Source organism: Lissotriton vulgaris, chromosome 7 (assembly GCF_964263255.1).
Source record: "Lissotriton vulgaris chromosome 7, aLisVul1.2, whole genome shotgun sequence".
NCBI classification, from domain to species: Eukaryota; Metazoa; Chordata; class Amphibia; order Caudata; family Salamandridae; genus Lissotriton; species Lissotriton vulgaris.
The window spans coordinates 1403780204-1403803520 of NC_141695.1; the positions used below are offsets into that span (position 1 = coordinate 1403780204).

Below are 23317 nucleotides of genomic sequence, written 5' to 3' on the forward strand. Positions count from 1 at the left end.
ACCTTGCCGGTCCACACCGTAACTTGTTTGACCTTCCTGCGTGGGTTGCTTTTGCCAAGGCTTGCGGGTGCTTCAGCAGTACCCCTCAGCACTCAACATCCTTCGTGGGACAGCTCGCATCTGGCTCCTGGTCGTCCACGACGTCTCCTGGTCCTTGTGGCGGCAGAGTCCAGCATCCCTTCTTCGCCCCTGAAGCACATGACATCGGTGGGCATTCGACTCCCGAGCCCCTGGTCACTCTTAAGTGACCCAGACTCTGTCCCCTCTGCTTTCAGGTTCCTTCCATCTAGAATCCCGGCTTGGATTCTACAGGACCCTATTCACATTCACGGCAGCAGTACTTCTTCACAGCCCTTCATAGAGAACAACAGGAGTTTCCAACGCAACTTCAGACCTAGGCACCCAGCTCCTCCGGGATAGGTAACTCGGGTACTATGGTATCCATGGGTGGGCTGGCTCCTCAGACTCTTAAGTTTCAAAGGGTTCGCTCGAAGTGCTTCTAAAAGGGTCCTTAAACTAACTTTCCAACATCGACTTTCCCATTGAGTTGTATGGAGCATGCAGTCGTGTTTCCTCACAGCACTCGTCCTCCGTGGGCTCCCTGTGTCATAACCTTGGGTGGTTCCTGGGGGTCCCAGCAATTCTACATGCACTTGGCACTGTGTCTAGTTGAGCCGTGATTGTTATACCACTATTTTAGTATATGGTTTGGTCTCCCCTTGGAGCCCACTGTGAATTGTGCTACTTACAACTGTTCTATTGATCTCCTATTGTGTGCTTTATGTTCTATCCTCGTGTAGAGGATAATAGAGGGTGTTATATTAATAAATACATATTTTCATATAACTACTGTATGGTTCTCCTTCATTTAGTCATTCAGGAGGTGATATTCTGGCAAAACAAGCTGCTTTACATTCCTTCAAGATTAAGCCTAAGGCTGCTTTCCGCAGCTACCATTAGGATAGCTTTCTGAAGGTTATCTTTGACTTCAAACACCATAAGGGTTGTTTGGACTGGTGCAAGGTGCCCACTTTAATTCGTGGACAGCATATACCAGGCCAACTTCTCACAGAAAGTCTCTGACCTTGTAACACCTCTGCTAAGAGCATTTGTTTTTGAATAATGATTCTGAAAAATGAACTCCTATCAGGTTGCAGGGTCGGCTTTCATGTTTACGCAGATAGTCTTGTGCTTGTCACAGCTACTTTTCACTTTATATCGGAGTCAGAATTGTAGGTTATTCCAAACATCAGCTTGTCATTTTCTTAGATTGTTTACTCTGGGTATGTATCACTCCGCTGTTGGGCAGTGGTGGTGCCAGTTTTCTTTTCCTGTGATGTCACCATATTACTCCCTTTTTGATCAGTGCTTCGCTGCCCTCATGGATGATATGGTACTTTTCTTTGTTCCGTAAGATACTGATGCTTCCCTGTACCTCAATGAATCTCTGCCTTCATTTACTGTGATCTGCTTATTGACCCCCTTGGGCTCGGCTTCTCTCCGCCGTTTTCAGTCGTTGACATAAAATGGAGACATGCCCCCCTCCGCCTGAGACTTAAAATGGAGTCCCTTTCTTGTTTATCCGCGCTCACAGCTATGTGTGTAGACCTGCACTCATACCTTGAATTTTAAGGTAGGAGGGAACAATGGTGAGCCAGCGCAAGACACAGACGGTGAAGGGGGGAAGCCCAAAAGTACAAGCCAAATTAACAAGTTAATTCCAGACAGGGATGCTGTTGAAGACATTGAATCTGTCTCAGCGATGCCCTTTTAATGAGTCATTCAAACAATGCAACCTGGTTCTTAGTCCTGTGGTCTACGGCCTCAGACTGTCTCATCCGTGATGCCTAGAGGACGGCTCTACAGTCTGAGGCAGAAACCTTTTAAGGCAGAGTAACCTGTTGGACAGCACAGCTGTCTGATGTCAGAAGGCTCCGCTGTGTAGAGAACCATCCGGGCTCTCCACTACTTTGTTGCAAGTCCACTACTCCTTGGGGCTGGCTCGCCCTGAGGAGATAAATAAACGACGGAGGACCGCTTTAGGTCTTTCCACCATGACTGCCGGGTATCATGCCGCTGTACGATAAGACAATGCTTTACTTATTGATACAGCATGACTTTATATCTATAAAGTTCCTTGACGATTAAGTAATGTTTGGACCTTTTCTTCATTTCGATTTCACTACATAGGATATTTGTAAGCCTACTTACTATTCTGAGGCACGAGATTTTACCAACTATACTGCTATTGTGGCCAACTTATGCCCCATGAGGTCCAATACCACCATATATACTTCTTATTGCCACTGACCAGCTGATTATATAGGAGCCCTGATGAAGTTCCCTCTTGCAAAAACCGGGAACGAAACGCGTTGGCTGTGTGCCAGTTTTAAAAGATTGCTTGAGTAAAAAGAAGTCATTCTGGAACAGATCTCGACGTGCGCATATTGACTTCACAACAAGTGCACCTTCCATTTCCTTTTTGAGAATACCAGCAAAGTAGTGTAGTCTCTAGTTACTGCCACACGGCGCAAGCTAGGCCCCATCACCCGCTTGCGCCCGCCACCTTGGCGATGAGGCCGGTGCCCAACCCGCGCCTTGCAACTCACTGACCTCCCTGTTGTTGATCTTCTGCACTGCCCTGGAGCGTCAGCAGTAGTGCGTGCCTACAGCTGCCACCTCTAAGGCCCTCGCCGGTCCTGTAGGGTATGAGCAACCCCACCCCCACTAGTCACGTGTCTTCGCTGACTGCAGCGTCCTGCCCATGGCTGTCTTCATGCCTCCCGAGGGTCCTACGCTGAACGCTGTCAGCGGGTGCTGCTCACATCTCGCAGCGTGTGGCCTGTCCTGATCTCTCAGCAGGCAGATGCCGTTCCTCCGCTGCCAGCAAAAGGAAGCGCAGGAGCGCCTGAGGCAGCGTTTTTCAGCTGACAGGTGAGATCGCTAAGCCCCACAGAGCGGGTCACATGTTAGGCCAAGAAAAATAAAAATACAGACTACATATCCCAAGCTGCTGCAAAAGTGACACACATGAACTGGCCTGCAGCAGACTGCTCAGTCAAACACCCACTTTGGAGGGCACAACCGTTCAAAGGCCAGGAAGAGGCACACCAGCATAGTGCCCATGTCCCACTGCATGGACCAAATCACATGAGGCAGGGTGGAGATGGGAAAGGGCTTCTCAAGACAGCAAACCACCTGCCAGCGCTTCCAGGACATATAAAGCACCACACACAAGGCTGCAATCAGCACACAACCCCTGGCGGGTGCAGCCAGGTGCTGCAAATCCCCAGGCACAGACAGCAGCACCACCTCAATTTCATAACCACGCCACAGTTACCCCACTACCCCGTTCAGCAAACTCGCTGACCCCGCAACAGCGGCCCGCGCTTGAAGGCCTGGTTGGGGCACCTCAGTCACTATTTCAGAGGCACGAGAGAGACGGATGGGGCTGTGAAGAGATCACTGTTGATATACTAAGGGGCAGAGAGCTCTACGATTTTTTTGAAATGCTTTAGAACACAGGAAGTGGAGATGACTACGATGTTGCAGTGCTGAATGGCCATTTCAACCCTCAGCTCAACCCAGACTTTGAGCGGTTCAAGTTGTGACAGGCGAGGCAATCTGACACTGAATCAGTGGACATGCTCTACGCACGACTGCGGTGCTTGGCAAGCACATGGACGTTTGCGGACCAAAGGGAAGGGGTAAGAGCTCAGATCATTCAGGGGTGCCAATCAGTGCCACTCAGGCGGCTCATCCTTCGCTAATTGGCAATGTTATTAGGTGCGGACGAGATGGAAGCCACCCTCAACAGAGATGCCACCACATCATACACTCCCCGGAAGGCCCAGATCAAAGAAGAGAGGGTCGAGGCTATCCAGAGTTGGCCAAACCCTGCGTGCATCTTCACGAAAGCCCAGACAGGGGGGCCTAGTGCGAACTGTGGAGCTAAACACCCCCAAAAGGCCTGTGTTTGGCAAAAAGAAAAGTTGGTTCCTGGTGCGGGAAACAAAACAACTTTGCTGTAGTATGCAGGAGACTCAGCTCCCGGTCAGCCTTTGCCAAGCCACATGGAGTCACGCCCAACATCGGTCAGCTATTGACCGATGGCCATCACACCCAAGCAGATGATGCACCAAAAAGGCGTGGTTTCAACATAGAGGATGACGAGGTGTTTGTCATATCATTCGCAAACCACTCTGACAAGCGGAGGCGACCTCCCCCAATGTGTTCCGTCAATGTGGCCAGGTCCATAATTCAAGAGCTGATCAAAAAGGGGGCATTAGTAAACATCATGGACTCTGAACAATACGAACAGCTATCCCCGCAACTCCCACCAAAGCATATACATGTCTGGCGGGTCATTCCCGCTCCCCTTAAGAGGATCGACTGAGGTTGAAGTCACCAGCGACAAGCAAAATACGTGAGCAAACTTTCACCTCACTGAACGAAAAAAGGGACTCTCGTCTGCCATATGGTGGAAGGCCTGGGCCTAGTCTTTTTTGCAAACCAAGTACACCACTTCCATGCCGATGCCATCCTCCCGGAGTTCCTGTAACTATTCGAGGGCCTAGGCAAGCTCAAGGATAAGCAGTTCAAATTACACATTGACTCCTCCATCAGACCAACAGCTCTGAGGCACCGGAGAGTGCCTTTTCGCTTACAACTACAGGTGGAGGCTGAACTGAAAATGCTAGAGGATCTGTACATCATCAAATGTGTGTCCGGCCCAACTCCGTGGGTATTGCCGATGGTCATTGCCGAAAAGCTTAGGCAACCAGGGGCCATCCGGGTATGCGTGGACATGCGTCTACCCAACCAGGCTGTCAAGAGGGAGCGACACCTGACACCCACGATGGCCGACAACATGGCGGACCTCAATAGGGCCATTTGGTGCACAACACAGTAGACTATCAGGCAAGGCAGCAACTATGGAGGGTCCGTAGTGAACTCAGCTCAGCTCAAACTAGGAAGTGGTGCACCTAATAAAATTTCTACACCTCTTTTAGAAGACGATTACAACTTGGATTTAGGTTTACAGCCGACAGGAACCCAGGGACAGGGGAAAAATGTACATGGCCCAAAAACCCAATTAGATTTAACAGTAGGGTCTGTTAGAGTAGTTTTCTGGAACATTTGCGGCCTCGAGACGAAGGTTACTAACTTAGTCTGGGCAGATTTCATACATAATTTTGATATTCACTGTTTCCAGGAGACTTGTTTACTAATTGAGATACATTTAGACGGATATTAGACATTCCATAATCCAGCATTGCGGTCAGTACATGGGAGACACAAAGGGGGAATATGTGTATACATTTCCAACATGTTGAGGGTCCAGAACATCAAAATGTCAAAATATACCTCCTATTATCACCTTTTTACCATTCATTTGCTTATGCCAGTCAAGGTAGTGATTATTAATTTTTATAACTATATAGACAAGCAAAAATGTGTAGTTGTTATAAAAACTCTGACTGATGATTTAAGCAGCCTGGTTATATCTAAAGGGATGGAGGTGATCATGATTTGGGGAGGGGATTTTAATACTAATATCTGTACCATGAACGGATGTGGGTTTGGAGACTATGAATTGGAGGAACACGGCCAAATTACCCAATTTGTACACACTGATAGAGATAAAAAGTTTAATGAGATTATGGCTTTGTATGACTTTGGGTTCGCTAATATGACGTGTTCTCCAATAGTGGATTTTTGCCCTATGTTCATTGGAAGGGGATTTAACTCTTTGATTGATTTTATTATCACTCTGAATCGTTATGCCAATTGGTTTACGAAATTTATGACTCATCCCAATGGTATTAGTGATCATCTCCCACTAAGTGTTAACATAATGCTACCAGTGGACAATGCTCCATCAACTGTAGAAAGTTTGGCGTGGACCCAAGACATTTTGTTGGTTCGCCAAAAGGGTTACTCTTTGAGGTGGGGCAAGAAAGATCCTGTGGCGATGAATTCAAGAATTATTTCAAAGGCTTTTGTACCTATCCTTGAATGCCTGAATGAAGATACTTCCTATACGGATAGTCTAAACTTGTTCTTACAAATTTCGCAAGTTACACAAAACATTCTGAGTCACCCTTGTAAGATGTCTTCTAATAGGAGTAACGGATGGTTTGACAGCTCGTGCACCAAAACGTATTCCCTTCTTAAGGTTGCACTTTGCAACCCAGAGAGGGATGGTTAGGAAATTAGAGCCTGTAGAAAGGAAAAGCCTATAATTTAGCCAGGAAAAAACACAAAAAACAAATTAAGGAGAAGGCATGGGCTAATCTTTGAGGCATCACAGCATAGAGACTGCTCTTCTTTCTGGCTGGCAGTCAGGCTCCTTTTTTCGTTAAACATGAGAGCCCGAAGATGCGAACAATGAAAAATCTTGGATTGACTTTTTCTCTAAGGTATATGGGAATAATGGTGGTGACTCTTCAATCCAAGAACACATTTTAGATCTTGAGGGTGATCGACCTGCCTTTTCACCGATTGATTTTAAGTTTTCTCTCTGTGAGGTCCTGGTGGCCATAAATGCGAGTAAAGGTAACAAGGTCCCAGACCCTTATGGGATTCCCATTGACCTTTATAAAACAACTACTGAACTCTGGACCCAACTTTTAATTCGAGTCTTAGAAGTGTGCTGTGTAAAGGGTTTTATTAAATCCTGGTCCGAGTCAGTTATAATACCAACTTTTAAAAAAGGGGACCGGGAGAATCCAGCATGCTACAGACCCATATAACTTTTAGACTCGTTCATGACAAATTGCAGGAAGGGTAGTGCTTAATAAGCTACAGTTGTGGCCCAAAGAAAATAATATTTTGAGTCCGGTGGGAGGGAGGGAATGGGCACCATTGAACAGGTTTTAAATTTTACCATAATCCGAAAGAAATGTACACAAGCTAAGACAGGGCGGCTGTATGCAGTATTTGTCGATCTTACCGCCTTTGATTGTGTGGACCATAGCAAGCTTTGGAAAATTTTAGAGGACCTAAGGGTAGAACCCACCATTGTGCAATTTTTGAGACAATTGTATGTGGGGGCCTCTGCAAGGGTGAGACACTGTCTTAAGGGAGAGTGCCCCAAGTCGTTCCACGTGGAGAGGGGCGTTAGAGAAGGCTGCGTACTGGCCCTGTTCCTCTTTTCCTTATACACCAACACTTTGGAGGAGGAACTGGGGGCTAGTGCAAAAGATTCCCCGAGATTTAATAACAAGCAGATTGTCTCCCTTCTCTGCGCGGATGACGCAGTGTTAATGGCTAGGACCAAGATAGGGTTACAGAGAGTTCTTTCCACCTGCATCGAGTTTATGGCCTATAGGGGTCAAAAACTTAACACAAAGAAAACTTTTGTTATGATGTGTGGAAAGGGGAGACTCAAATGTCAAAGCCTAGTAGCAGGAGGTGACAAAATTGACCCTACCAGAACCTTCTCGTATCTTGGTATCCTGCTTGAGGACACAGGCTCCTGGGGACCAGCGGTCAAGAGTAGGACCCTTTTGTTTAAAAGGTCTACCGCGGCGGTAATGAACTTTGCGAAAAAACTGAGGAAAAAAGCCCCCCAGGGATTCTCCTCAAGATTTATCTAGCAAAATGCAGAAGTATCGCAACCTATGGGGCGGGTGTTTGGGGTTTTTACGACGTTGCGCCATTACAAGTTGTAGAAAATGCTTTTTTATAGGTTTATCCTAGCAGTCCCCCAGAGCACACCTGTTTTTAACTGTCATAGTGAATTGGGTATTGTGCACATTACTGATGTTATTAAAACACAACCTATTTTACTCTGGCATAGAATCTGGACATCACCCAGTCTAGGCCTGAATCACGAAATTATCAAATACGCAATGGGCCTGGACCATGCTAGAAATATTTCCTGGTTAAATTATGTTAGAAAGCTATTTAACGATTTGAATCGACCAAAGTTCTATGATAAGCCAGATTCTATTTGCTCCATATCCAGAAAAGACTTGAAAATGCTATGCCAGAACCATTTTGAGTCACTCACAATAGTAGTAGAAATTAATAACAAATCTGTGCTTCGGCACCAAATGACTTTGGCCAGTAATTTTTTCCAACCTTACCTGGTCTGTTGTATAGGGGATTTTGATAGGTATATCTTGACCAGGTTTAGGTTCGATAGCTTTCATCGTTTGGTTACCTTCCCCACTATAAATGACTGGTCCAGGGACCTTGCCCCCTGCCCATGTGATAATCTTTCTTTGCAAACAACTATGCATGTGATCCTATTTTGTAAATTTTACGCCAGGGAACATGCAATATGGATTATACCCTACCTGAAGCAGGGTGCATGACGGCAATGTCGACCTGCTTTTTTATTTCTACGGATACTGGATAATGGATATTGTATTGGGATTATGACTGGCCTTTTAAAAAGTATTCTGAGGAAGCAGAAATCTATAACCTGCAAGTTTTAAAAAAAATATGAATTCATTTTTTTTATGTGATCTCTGTCGATCTATGGACTATTTTTAAATGTATTTTTTTGTATGAACTTGTCATTTTAACTGTTGCTTTTACGATTTTATTAAGTTTCTAAAATCAAATAAAGCATTTTCTGATCTGATCTGACTAATTCGTCCATGAACATCACACTTTCATATGTGGACTAATCCAGATTGTGCATTTGACCCCATCTCCCCCAAGAACTACCTTTCGACTAAGAAAATATGTATTACCCAGCCCATATCAATGTTTGCATCATATTTATCGGTCACTGCAGGTAAAATACTGTCCTTCTTTCGCCTATTTCTGCAGGTCCTCAAAATGGTGGTAGAGGTCGAAAACTTCTTTGGCGTCTACATGCTCTTTTGCACGAACCCCAAGTTCAAAGGTCGCATCTACATCGGCTTCACGGTGAACCCTGAGCGTCGCATCAACCAGCACAATGCTGGCAAGCATAAGGGGGGCGCCTGGAGGACCAGTGGTCGGGGTCCTTGGTGAGTCTGTCCTCTTTCCAGGGGCAGATAGGCCCCTAGGGAAATCAAGTGGTGCCCCAACATATTGTTATCACCAAAAAATAGTTATCCTGACCTGCTGCTTACTGTGTTCCGGCCTGACATACCTACAGTTTGAGAGTCACTTTAGTGCTTGTGATTGTATGCATGTTGTTCCATCGCCAACCTCTAGGTGTTGCTGATTAATCACTTGTTATTTCTGGTGTAGAGATGTATTCAGCTGTCTCCCAGAGCTGCTGTAATGAAGTAAAGAAAATTGAAATGTGCATTTTGGGTCATTCACATTTTGGATCTGCCTACAGGACAGCTTTTGGTGTAGGCCTGGGCGGATTTCGCGCAGACTTTTAGCGACGGGCGTTTGTTTCGCACCGAAAAATAAGCCTGAACGGCACCATGCGGAGCACAAGAGGGAGCTGCTTCTTTCTGTCATAAGTAGATATTCTATTCGAGCTGCAGCTTCCTCATCGCGAACGGATGGTTCTCAATGCGAGCGATCGCGACCATCAGTGACCGCCTGCTTTGAGAAATCTCGTTGGGAGGTGGTCTAGTGTTGGATTTTCCTTGCTTGCCAACTTAATGTTGCTGAGCGCAAGCGAGGGAAAAACTCTGCTCCGTGTTTTCGAAAGTGCATTTGATGCACGGAATGCGGAAAACTCCGCAAACCCTGTGAACGGAGCGGAGTTCACCACCCAGCCTAGTTTGCTGACATCAATATCAGTCATCATGAGTGGTGGTATTTTACCCAATTAAATTAAAATTTGCCTGAGGAATAGAGCACAGAGAGGCAAAACAGTCACCAAAATGGGCCAGCATGCTTGTTCATAAATGCAGCATTTTAAAATTGGGAATTGGAAAGTTTTGAATCAAGGGTGGCTCCTTTTAGGGGCTGGAGCTCCGCCCTCACTATTTTCTGCCTCCTCCTATAAGTAAATTTGGTATTTTGTAGTACAGAAACTGTTTTCGGGCACTGTGCTCAGTGTAACATCAAGCAAACCTGAGCAATTGTCAGATATGTTGCATTCTATTACTCATGCTCGTGCAGTCACCTTTTTTGCTTTGAATTTTATAGCTCTGATGTGCTTCAAGGGAAAGCCCCCTCTGAAGTCTATCTGATGATGATGCAACAGCAGCGTAGTGGTTATAGACAGCCTTGAGCACTGTTCAAACAAGCACCACTGTGGCGATGGACTTTGCGTGCCAATCATTCAGGGAAGCCTTCTCACTGGCCACCCATTACAGTAATTCTGTGACGTCTCATCTCGCACTGCAAACTGAAGCATGGGGCATACTCCAGCTGTGATGTACATTCACCACTACCCTGTGCTTCCCTGTCTGGACCAGGCTATGTCTAAAGTCATGAACCTCGAGGCTGAGTGGAGGCAGGCCTGGTCAGCCTTTTTCAGGCTGGCTTTCTCTGCTGTTTTCCCAGCATGTGTATTTTAGGTCGAGCCTAGTGGCAGCGCGCATGCACTGCTCTCTCTGCGAGACTGCTGTAGTAGAGTATGGGACAGAAGCCACGCCCACTCTACTCCCATATTTTACATTGTCTTGTGTCATTGTCTTCCATAAATGGTGCCTTCGGATTCCTTAATAGGCTTGTTAGTCCCTCCTTAGTATGGCCTTGTCTTCATTTATAACCTCCCACAGTTACTGGTCCCTGTACTTTGGTTGTTACATGGAACCTGTTATTTAGTCTGTAAGCACTATTTACTTTATTGAGTTTCTCTTACTGCAGGTCGGACATGCTCTGCTTCAGCTGAAACCGCTTGCGTTTTTTTAAGCAGCAAGGGCGCCTACTTTCAATCACTTTAACCCGGCATTACATCGTGTCTGTTTCAACCCTCCGCCCCCCAAGTAAAATGGATTTAGAAATGATTAGCAAATTAAGTCATGTGAATTCCAGGTAGCACATAATCGTGTGCTAATAGGCTTAAGCGGACAACAGCACATCTGTGTTACATGTCATCTGCACTAAGCCACTGATGAGTTGTTTTCAAAACCCTGTTGACAACAATAACAACAACAATACCACCACCACCAATACCACCACCATCAATACCATCAATACCACCACCAATACCACTACCACCAATACCACCACCAATACCACCACCACCAATGTCCCCACCAATGCCACCAATACCATCACCACCACCAATACCACCATCACCCCACCACCAAAACCAACAATACCACCACAAGCAATACCAGTACCATCACCACCACCACTGATGCCAATACCACCACCAATACCAATACTGCCACTAATACCACCACCACCAATGCCACCACCACCAATACCACCACCTCTGCGCTTCTCGCTCACTAGTAAAAGCAGGGGCACTGTACGAGGCCGGAGCTACAACCGAGACCATCCCTCCCTCTCTCCATGCCTGCCATAAAGCACAGGCCGCCCTGCACCACGAAGTGAGGCCAGGGCCCTACTACAGCTGAAGTGCTTTTATTAGCCCAAATATAGCAATGACATTACACAATGCCACACTGCGCACTGAAGATCACAGAGAGGGCAGGAAATAACCCTCCTATTCTTCCTCCTGAGCCCGACAGTGTAATCAGAGCGAAAGGTGTTGCAGCGCTTTTAGTGTTTATAGCTCGGATCAAATCTAACTCTCACTTCATACTAGGTATCTGTGTAATTTACAACACTTACACATCTTCTTTACTGCACTATTTATCACTTCTTTGAAGACGTCGCAGGACAGTCTCTTCCTCTGATATTTACAATCTAACACACGGTCGAGAAGGCCCTTTATTGCAATGCAATAGGTCTCTCATTTGCAAGAGTTTAAGCTATTAGTATTGTAAATGACAATGCCTTTTATTTATGTTTTTATTTCCATTATTTTCTTTTTTTCAAATAACGCTGCTGCTGTCATTTGGTTTCATGTTTAATGAAATGTCGAGACTGCTGGATTATTGGAGCCTAGCAAACTTTGAGAATTTGCTTTAGGCACAGTACCCCTAGCGTTTGCATGCTGTCTATTTGCTTTGTCTTAAAAAGCAAGAGGTCACATTCAGAAAAATTCTCCATTTAGCGTGCACTATGATTCTGACCAGATTTTGACAGATATGTTCCTGCTTTGCCTCCCAAACATGCATAGTTTGAGATTAAACTACTATATAAGTATTTAGTTGTAATTCCGTGACATAGTTCAGAAGGTTTGTTATTCCATGATGCAAAGATTCGGTGTTACCTGATAGTTGCTGCTTAGAAACCTTGACAGAAAACTCAGTAGGACTATGGCAGAACGGGAAGTATGTTTACTGAGCAGTTCACGTTTTAATCCCAGCAGTTTTATGGTTCCGTAGCAGAAATCTGTGTGCAAGGTGCTGGTCACTCTTTTCAATCGTAGTGAGCTAGTATAGTGGGTTGGTCCACCGAAAGCTGGCCCCTTTTTTTTGCAATATGGATAGCTGTAGAATTTGGACCCTAGCTCAGTCGTTAACTAGGGAAACCTAGCCAACCTGTACAGTTTTTCAAACTAGACACCTAGGAGTATCCAGGGTGGACTGACTGGTGTGGCTCTCACCTGATTTATTTTTTACCCAGATTCCCTTGCAAACCACAAACTTTGGCTTAAAACACATTTTCCTCACATTTCTGTAATGGAAAGTTCTGGAACCTGTGGGGAGCCACAAACATCTGTCCACCCGGCATTCCCCCAAGTCTCCCGATAAAAATAGTACCTTACTTGTGTGGCTTGGCCTAGTGCCTGTGACACAAACAAATCCAGCCATAGTCAATGGGAGTCTCCCGATAAGGACGTCCATTGACCTTGGTTTGGGCCATTCCTGTAGTGGGCACTAGGCTCAGACACACAAGTGGGGCAGCGTTTTTATAGGCACAAGTGGGGGTAATGCAGAGTTGTTGGAATTGTGTGGATTTCCGCAGATTCTGGAAGTTTACATCACAGAAATAGAAGTCTAATGTGTGATATCAGTCAGAGTTTGAGGTTTGCAAAGCATTGTGGGTAGGAAATCCTCTTGGGATACATGCAAGGCACACCGCCTGGACTCCCTTGGTTGTCTGGTTTTCAAAAATGTCAGTGGTTCGTAGGCTTGCATGGGTGGCACCACAGCACTGCTTCAAATACAGCACCTGCCCCTATTGCTTATCTCTCAACATAGCGACTTAGGGCCTTTTTGTGTCATTTTGTCTTGGACCACCCACACAAGTGGAGTACTGTCCTTATTGGGAGATGTACAGATTCCATGTCTTTCCATCACAGAAATGTGATTAAAATGTGTGTTTCTTACCAAAGTTTTACGTTTGCAAGGATCTCTAGGTACTATTGTCTGGGGAGAGTCACGCACGTCCTACACCCCTGGACTTCCCTGGTTGTCTAGTATTAAAAAATGTGCATGTTTGCTATACGGGCCGGGTATGCCAGGGCCAAGAATCCACACCTATCCACAATAGAGAAAAAAATAAACAAGGAGTTTTAAGTAAGGGCCAGCTTTACATTTTGGCTGATAGAGAAGACTCAGTTGTCCTGGCAGACAACTTAATGTCTGGCAGGCTGAGACTATTACACACACCAAATTTAAAAATGACTGCCAAGCTGGTGATCATTACAAAAACATTCACAGGAGTTACCAAATGGTGGTGCCTGTCAATGCCTTTTACGTTTGATGAACTACTCCATCAACATGACTGAGCCATCCATCAATTAAAAAAAACACTTTTAAAAATAAAATCCTGAAGTTGGATTTTCTTATGTTGGAAAACAATTCCCCTCTCATCATAGGACTTATCTCGCATGGTAAGGGGGGCATCAGACAGTTATCACTGCCCTTACTACCATGGTTTTCCAGATAGTGGCAGGCAGTGAAAACTGACCTGAATGTCTGCACAACTATATCAGGTGGGCGGACACAGAGATTATTCACAGTTGTCCCTTACTCAGTCGGTACATAGGAGGGATGCAACCATGGCACAGATTGAGTAGTCTTCTGTGAGAAAGTGCCCTCTTTCTTGCATGGTATGCCCCCACTTTTTGCTGAATTGCTGATGTTCTTTGACTGAGTGTGCCCTGGGCTCCTGCTAATCATGTACCCAGGGCCTATGTTCCATCCCTAAAATGGCATTGAAACCTAAAACCCAATTGGAATCTCTGGCCACATGTCAGGCCCCCGGTTAATGGTACCACAGGTACCCAGGGCCCTGTGACCAGAGAAGGCCTCTAAGGGCTTCAGCACTTATAGTGCCACCCTTAGAGGTCCTGTACCCCGACACACACACACTGCCTTTGCAGGCTGCATGTCTTGGTGCAGAACAAAGTGAAGAGTCGACATGGCACACATCCCTGTGTGCCATGCCCACAAACCACTGCCCTGGCATACATCTGTCACCTCTCTAGCTGGGAGCCCTATGGCAGTGGTGAGGGGACAGGTGCATGAGCCCGGTACCCTTAGTCCATTCCTGGGCACTGTGAGTGCAGTGCTGCCATTAAGAGTATATGGTGCTGGGAGTTTGTTATTACGAACTCCACAACAACATAAGGGCTGCACTGAAGACTGGGAAGTTTGGTATCAAACTTCTCAGCACATTAAACCCACACTGATGCCAGTGTGGGATTTAATGTAAAATGCACAACAGAGGGCATCTTAGAGATTCCCTCTGAAACTCGACCAACTTCTAGTGACCTGACTGAGTGACTGCTTAGGCTGCCACCAACAGACATGTTTCTGGACCCCAAGGTCGAGAGCTGCTGCTCTCAGGGGCTGAAACAATGCACATCCTGGGTCGAGGTGCCAAGCATCCTCCCCCAGGATGGCCAGGGTTCATTAGGCAGAAGCTTCAAAGGCATGCCGCCTTTGTGAGCCTCTCCAGACCAATTGCTGCTTTCAGCAACTAGTCCCCACTGGTTCTACCACACATTTTGGGCAGGAGAACCGGCGGGAATAACAAGTGAGGGAAAGAGGTGTGCCCACATCTGCCAACTCCACCCCTCTGGTGGGGGAGGTGAGGTGAAGCACAACCTTGAGTCCCCTCCATCTTGAGGATGGGGGGACCCAGCCAACCAAGGACAGGCTCCTGCCCCCCTCCCACTGGAGAGTGGCAGAATAGGGGGTGTATCCACCCCAGGTAAGGGACCCATTGGTCCCTGCCCTTTACCTACCTGTAACACCCCTAAATTTAGTATTTAGGGGGCACCCTGAACCTTGCTTCCTTGGATCCAGACAAGAAACAAGTAAGAAGATAAGAAGAAGGACTGAAAAGCCATGCAGAGATAACAAGAGGGCGATGCCCACTGACTTGGCCCCAGCCCTACCGGCCTGCCTCACCCTCAAACCTGCTCCTGCAAAATCCAGGTGTGTCCCAAAGCCAGTAACCTCAAGAAACCTGGAGGGCCTGTCTGCCTTCACTTCTAAAGACTCCATCTCCCGTGAACACCGGATTTGTTCACACTGCAGCTTCTGGCACCAGCCAGAGACTGCAAATCCAGCCCACTCTGCTTGAGTGGAAAAACACCACGAGGAGGTCACCCCAGCTATCCTGACCCGAGATCCGGCAACCCCTGACCTGCCTCAAGCCTCTAGCCGACGCCTGCACCCTAAATCCAGAAGGCCCCCCCTAACCACAAGCTGATAAGAAGATCCGACCCCAAAAGGCACCCCTGCACCCGACACCCCATGGCCTTGTGTGCCCAAACGACAGTGCCTAACCCATCCTTAACTTTCCAACTTACCTCTCCAAGTGGTGGTCGCACACAGAAGTTCTTTGTCTCCCTGCCTGCAGTGCTTTTGCAAACCTGAGGTTCTCCATATAAAACAGGGCACCCAACGCCGAAACAGCACTCAGCACCCGGCCGCCCCAGTGCAGCTGAGGGTGCACCTTTTGTGCTACTTTGTTTCCCTATTTGCACTGATCTTAACCCTAGGAGCTTTGCTCCCACAACCCAGTGGCCTGCTTGCCAGCAGCCACCAACCGGAGGCCCCCTATTCCCCATTGGATAACATTGGGCCTCAACACTCTGCACCCGGCCGCTCTAGTTCCGCTGAGGGTGCAACAACAGTGCATCACTGACCCAGGGGGACCCTTGAGTCTAATCCCAGAACCTTAACTCCCACAGTCGATGACTTACCTGTGAACCGTTAACTTGTTTTTCCTCCATAGGATAACATTGACAATTTTCTTCCATAAAGTTTCTAAGTGTGGAGTTTTGAAATCCAAAACTATTCTTTAAAAATTGCCAAATAACCAAAATGTATTTACTTACCTGTTTCCAGGAAATGTCCCAGTGCTAAATCTAGGTATCCAGCACTGAGTTATAAAAGTAACGTAAAAAGTAACTTAACTGTAATGTACTGAAAAAGCCTATTAATTTCAATGTACTGTATTTGCGAAGTGTTGCAACCTACTGCATCCCCTGCAAATCAAACAAAGTACACTTGCTATTGCATTTTCAAACTGTTCTATATCCAGTAAAATTACTGAAAAGTATTTATTGCTTACCTGTGCCAGGCTTGCTTGGTTCTAAAAATAAAACAAAAAGAGGCTCTCTTGGACCTAAAAGGATTACCATGGGTCATTCATTCCCACTCAAAACAAACAATTTTTCAAGGATCTCACATAAACCCAAAATATGGGCCCCAACAAACAACTAATTACAAGCACATTGGTGGACAACTCAGTAAGTATATACAAATTACAATTTTATTAAAAAGATAATTTCGAAAAACATAAAAATACAATATGATAAAAGGCCGAAGTCGCGCCTAAGTCAAGCCCGTCTGCGCCCGTCCGCGGCCAGACGGGGCTAGGGGCCGGTCCTTATGCCCCTTTCATCTCTTATTCCTCCGAGGGCCTTAAAACCCTACAAGGTAACTGGCCACTATCGATATCCACTATCAGCACCATCTCCTCCCTTGGCCTCACTCCTCCATCTGTGCCGCCCCTCTTCTCCCCCTTTCCCTCCCCTTCCGCTCTGTCCATCATCTTGCTCAACACCAGGTCGGCGGTGAAACATCACCAAGACCTGTTTGTCCTACTTGATTCCCACAAGCCGGACATATTGTGTCTAACCGAGACCTGGTTTTGTGAGTCCTCCCTCCCATCCCTCTTAGCTGCCCTTCCCCCTGCGTATGCGGCCCTTCGTGCCGATCGCTTGGCAGACAAGAAAGGGGTGGCGTGGCGTTTATCGCCAGGTCGGAGTATAACTTTCAGCTCCTCCCCTCTACTTTTATCGACTCCACTGAGCACCTTGTGGTTCGTTCTTCTACCTTTTCTCCCCCGCTCATTTGCTTGCTAACATACCGACCGCCCCAGCCCACTCCTTCGTTTATACCAGCTTTTCAGGATCTACTGGCCACATTGGCGGTTAATTATGCTTCAGTTTTAGTACTAGGGGAATTTAATTATTGGCCTAACGACCCTTTTGAATGCCCAGCTTCCAAGCAATTCACTGAATTACTTCAATTAATGAATTTTACTCCCCACATCAAAGTCCCGACTCATGTACGTGGCCATGTGCTAGACCAAGTCTGGTCCCTTAACTATGCCATCTCTTCTTTATCAGTGTCCCCATGCCCATGGTCGGATCATGCCATTATCTCTTTCTCCCTCCACCTCAACCCTGCCATTAAGACTCTGCTAGTAAAAAACACCTGGGCACGGAGTTGGAATCTTGCCGATCTTGTCTCCCTATCATCCTCCCTGTTAAATTCCTCTCCTGACCTGGCTGGCCTACCCTCCTCTTCACAAGCTATTGCGATTGATACCTGGCTTACGGGAGGCTGCAATACAATAGCCCCCTTACGCCGGATATCAACTAAAAGACCTAAGGAGGCGAACTGGTGGTTCAACGAAGATTTAAAGGAAAAAAAGTTGTCCCTCCGGCGAGCTGAGAGACTGTGGAGAAGGGAGTATTGCCCTGTACAGAAAACTCGCTACCTCACACTATTGCAGGAGTATAAAAAATCCATCCTAGAAGCAAAACTGCCCACTTTTCCTCCAAAATCTTAGCGTCAGAGAACAAATCGAAAGAAATTTTTACTATTGTTAATGAGTTGGCCTTTTCAGACAGGACCAGCTCCAAACTCCCTCCTACCCAATCCCTGTGTGATTCTTTGAATCATTACTTTCTGGATAAAATCTCTAAGATCAAGACTAATATCCCCCCCCCCCCTCCTCGACTTATGTTGATCCCCTTCCCCCCACTGTCCAATCCTGCTTACTTTCGATTCCCCCTCTAACGGAAGAAGTTTTTCTGGGACTACTCCCCAAGGTAAAGTCGGGTTCCCCGGCCGACATTTGTCCGGCCCATATTCTCCAACGGATTTATTCCGTCTGCACTCAGCCCCCGATTACCTTCCTCAATAGCTCTCTTGCACAAGGGGTTGTAATTCCTGCCCTAAAATCGGCTTCTATTGTGCCTATCTTAAAAAAACCTGGTGCCGACCCATCCACCCCAATCAACTATCGGCCCATATCCTTGCTACCCTATTTAGGCAAGGTGCTTGAGCGATATACCACCTCGGTACTCAGTGCTCATGTGGAAGCAACCGGCGGCTTGGCATCTTGTCAAGCGGGATTTCGGCCTAGGCACTCGACTGAGTCTGTTGTGGTGTCGGTCCAGGACAAACTCAGGGAGGGCTTGGACCAGGGCAAACACCAGGCTCTGGTGCTCCTCGATCTTTCCGCCGCTTTTGATACGGTGGACCACTCCATCTTGCTTTCACGTATCAGAGCGGCGGGAATCGGGGGCTCAGCCCTGGTCTGGCTCTCGTCCTTCCTGCGGGACCGCACCCAGGCGGTCCGGCTGGGGGATTTCACGTCAACTCCCCTCAAGATCACCTGTGGTGTCCCCCAGGGTTCCTCTCTTTCCCCTCTCTTGTTCAATCTTTATATCTACCCTCTTATTTTCGCACTCCAGCAGCTGGAGGTCACTGTATATAATTATGCAGATGACCTCCAGCTCGTCTTCAATCTCTCCTCTTCTCCCCACTCTATCTCTAATTTTCAAACTATTATGATTTTCATCAGGGACTGGATGAGCCACAACCATCTGAAGTTGAACCCGGATAAAACCGAGCTGGTTCTCACGGGTGGCTCCTCTAGTCCCTGGACTTCCTCCTTTTGGCCCTCTTCCTTTGGTCCCCCTCCCACTCCCTCTCCTACAGTCAAGACCCTAGGCATAAAAATGAATAACCACCTCACCCTTCACTCACAAGTTAGTTCTGTTGTCTCTTCCTGCTTTTTCACTCTTCGCACTATTCGCACTGTCTCCCGTTTTTTTTCCCCTCTGGCACTAAAATTGATTATGTCTGCCCTTGTGATCTCCCGGCTGGACTATGCCAATGCCCTGTACAACGGCATTCCGGCCTACAGTCTACGGAAACTCCAGCTAGTGCAAAATCAGGCGGCTCGGTTAGTGTACGGCCTTTCCCGCTTGCATCATTCTACGCCACTTCTAAAGGCCTTACACTGGCTGCCTGTTCGGCAACGCTCTCTTTTTAAAATCGGCTGCATGGTCTTTCAGGCACGCCAGGGATCTGCCCCTGCTTTTATCTCCTCCCTGATAAAGCAATATGTCCCCACTAGGGAGCTCCGGTCATCGTCCCAAGCCCTCCTACAGGTACCCCGTTTTAAGAGAAAAAAATGGGGTGGGTCCAATTTTTCATTCCTGGCACCTACATTTTGGAATTCCCTCCCCGCCCATTTACGATTGGTCAAAGACTACTCTCTCTTCCGCAAGGGCTTGAAGACCTTTCTGTTTAGCCAAGCCTTTCCACAGAGAATCAGTCTCCTTTTATCTCTCTGCTTCTGCCTTCCATGTTCCTAAAGCGCCAAGAAACCGTTGGGTGAACGCCGCGCTATAGAAATATTTTAAATTCAAATTCATTCACGGTTAACAATTACAAATACAGTGCACAAGAGGCAGTAACGTATGTGAAGGACATTCAGATTATCATATAATAGTTATTTCATAAGAATCAGTCTGTTGCAAAGAAATCCAACAGTACATATTGCGATTGGATATGGAAAGTTCAATGAATATAACCTAAATGAACAAAAGGGGGCGTTGACGAGTTTCGGTGGCAATAGATTATTCAGAAACCACCTTCATCAGGACTAGAATGATGACTGTCTCTCGTAATGTCTTCTTTCTGGTTCAAATTCATTTAACCTGTGCGGTAAGAGTGAAAAGGACTGTTATTCTCCATTTCAATAAGGAGAAATTGTGATGATATAAAAATATCTAAAAAGGACCATAGGTTCCTGGCAAGCCATTAATGGTGTCTTTTGGTAATAAAAAGGAGGGGAAGAACAGGAGCAAAGTTATCCTAATTGCTCGAACGACAGTTTGTGGATCATACACCTCAAATCTGGATTATTACTGGATCCTCTGTGACATCAGTGATATACTTTGTAATATATATTCCATGCGTCCGGGATATGGAGGACAAAGTTTCTCAATAGAAACGATGGGCGCTGCGTTCCCTCTGTTTTAACTCCATGGCTGCTAAGGCAATTTCCCTCCTGTGCTGGAAATTGCTATTTTACATTGTTTCATGACGAGCTGGGCTCGTCATCAGCGTGCGAGGAGGCTACACCATGACGAGCCCAGCTCGTCATGAGCGTGGAAGGGGTTAAATGGGCAATCTCAATCGGGTACGTAAAACAGCACGTCCTCCTCTATACTGGTCCCCTCCTAGCCAAAGTCAAAAAATAAAACCACAACATATATTTTTATACAAACACAATTGGCCTAGAGTTTAGTTATTGAGTGTGTGAATTCATTTGCTGACTGAGTGTGTACATCAAATGCTTAGCACTGTCCTCTGATACTGCCTTACTGCTCTGATGTAAATAATTAATTTACTCTCTTAATTTCTATGCAGATAAGTACTTAATCAATAATAACTCAATCGAAATGAAGGAAAACAGAGTCCGTGGTGTAAGAGTTTCTAAGGGTTTTATTCCTCATAAAGGAATCAGGATATCATGTTCTGACCACCACACAGGATGTCAGAAGGGATAGATGAGCGCGCTGTCGTTTATTGACAATACATAGCTTATATACTTGATTTACATCATAATGTTCAATGTAAGAGGCGTAACAGCTGAGAGAAGACAAGATAACAGTATACACGTGGTGCTAGTACATCATCAAGAGGCGTAAACTAGGCGTGAACTAGGGTGTGTGCTAGAAACGTCACTGATAGGTGACGCAAGTGGGTGGCACCAAGGGGTGGTGCTAACAGAATGTTGCAATGTCAGCAGAAATCGGAAGCTTGGATGCGCGCGCAGCTGCATGACGTGTGATAGACGGGGTGCAGGGGACTTGACATTTACACTGGCGGAAAGAGACAGAAGTCTGGCATGTCAGATCAACTTGTGCTTCTATCATATCTGATATCTGATGTTTAGGAACTAAGCTATCTGGGCAGAAAGGTCTCTAGAGCAGAAGCTATTCTATACTTGCTGTGAGTGCGTGTATAAGCGCCTGAGTGTCTGTATGAGAAGCGTGGGGGCATGGGGCCTTCCATGGAAGCATGGCAACAGAGGCTATGAATTACTTGCATAAAGACAGGTCGGCCCTTTAGCCCTGTAGCTGAGGAAGGATGTTTACTGAAGCTAGCAGGCTGGAATGTATCTTCGGGGAGGAAAACAGATAACTCGAAGATTATAGTCAATCTTGGCAGGCAGCAGGCTGAGCTGAGCACGGAGGGCCGCGCTAGAAGTAAGTCAGAGTTCACGGGTACGGGGGCTGCTTGGGCAGAGGCCCTCGCAGTCAGAAGCCAGAAAAGAGGCTCGGTGGCAGAGATTCAGGGCCTACTTTCAGCCAGGCTGAAAAACGTAGGAGTACACTTCAAAAAGACGTTGGCATAGCATACTTAGGAACGGACCATCAAACCCATTCATGGTGGGTCTGAAAGAGGACAAGTTAACGTTGGACGCAAATGTATTTGCGTCTTCATAGCTGGTACAGGAGGGAAGTTACATGCACTTTTAACTCGTACATGGAGTCGGTGGGGTACTCGCTAGGGAACACAACATGACCATAAAATTTATATTACCTCATTCCCTCCTTGTTCCCTACGGACCCTTCATGATATATCGATCCTCATAAATCGATCAGTTTGTTCTTGTAACATTATATGTTCGTCTTTCTTTCTTTGACTGTTTGACAGGCAACTGGAATGCTCAATGCAGGATGTGGCACACAGTCCACATATCGCTGGCCCACACTGCAGGCACAGGCAACAACTGAATACTATAACAAGGCCAATGCCTAGGAAGGATAAGATCTTCCATCCCCAAGCTGTTAACGTAGTCCAGAACCAACCGGACCAAGTCCAGGTGCCTGGATTCTGATGTATCTGATTTGCAATTTTATGTAAACGGGTGATAGCTTGATAGACAGATGGTGCGTTTTGTGGAATGAAAACACAGCAACTTGACCCGATGACCTTACAGGCTCCACCTCTATCTGCCAAGATGACGTCAATCACAAGGCGATTTTGAAGGACAACAGTCCGTATAGCAGACTGCTCCTCTGTTAAGTTACCTAGAGCGGAGGCAGTTTCGTTCACTACTGCTTCGAGTGTTCTCGTTAATCTGCGTATTAATTTACTGTTTTGGACAGGCCCTAGGAAGAAAAAGAATCCTTTATTGAAATCAGTGTACTGTTCCCATGCCGTTTCTGTGTAGTCGACAAGGGGAATATCTCTTTTGGGTCTATTCGGTGCTAGATTCGTATTTCTATGGTAATCAGGGGGAGCTAGAAAAACAGGTGGCAGGAGGAAGGCAATGTAACAGGTACCATCCCAATCTGGAGGCAAACGTATGTATGCGGTATGACCACAAACAAAGTAGGAATGACTGATAGCTTTAAAGGACGATTTACCATGGTCACTGAACTCGACCACAGTAGTGCATTTACTATGACCTACGTGTACTGAACCTTTCTTGCTAACACATAATTCACCTGTGACTGGTAGTACTAACATATGGGGCAGAACTGGAGCAGTTTCAGATTCAACAGTGAGGATCATAAGGCTAATTGTGTAATTACCTAATCCATATACTTCATTTTCTAGATCAGTTCCTATTCGAGTGGGAAGTCCCTCTTTATCAGGATAACAGACGTTGAGCAGGACTAAGTTCAAGTTTCCCCAAACCCAGCCCCCATCGAAAACAGCAATATCAGGATCTAAAGAATTAATTATTTTAAACCATGCTCCACAGGAGCCATTGTGAGTGAATGGGTACGGAAAGAGAGGCAGAGCTCCCTTGTAATTCTGGTAGGGAGGGAGTCGGCCACATATCCAACAGTCTGTAGCATTATTTGTCTGATGGG

General features: G+C 46.4%; 1 protein-coding gene across 6 annotated transcripts in view; it reads left to right on the plus strand.

The window, feature by feature from the left end:
- LOC147705726 (structure-specific endonuclease subunit slx1-like) overlaps positions 1 to 23317 on the plus strand; it is a 320040-nt gene that overhangs the window by 111551 nt on the left and 185172 nt on the right. For all 6 annotated transcript variants that reach the window (XM_086932164.1, XM_086932160.1, XM_086932162.1 and 3 more), the window contains one exon: positions 8788 to 8969. In XM_086932164.1, coding sequence (XP_086788290.1) covers positions 8797 to 8969 — 173 coding nt within the window. In that variant the 5' untranslated portion in view covers positions 8788 to 8796. The remainder of the gene's footprint in view (positions 1 to 8787; positions 8970 to 23317) is intronic.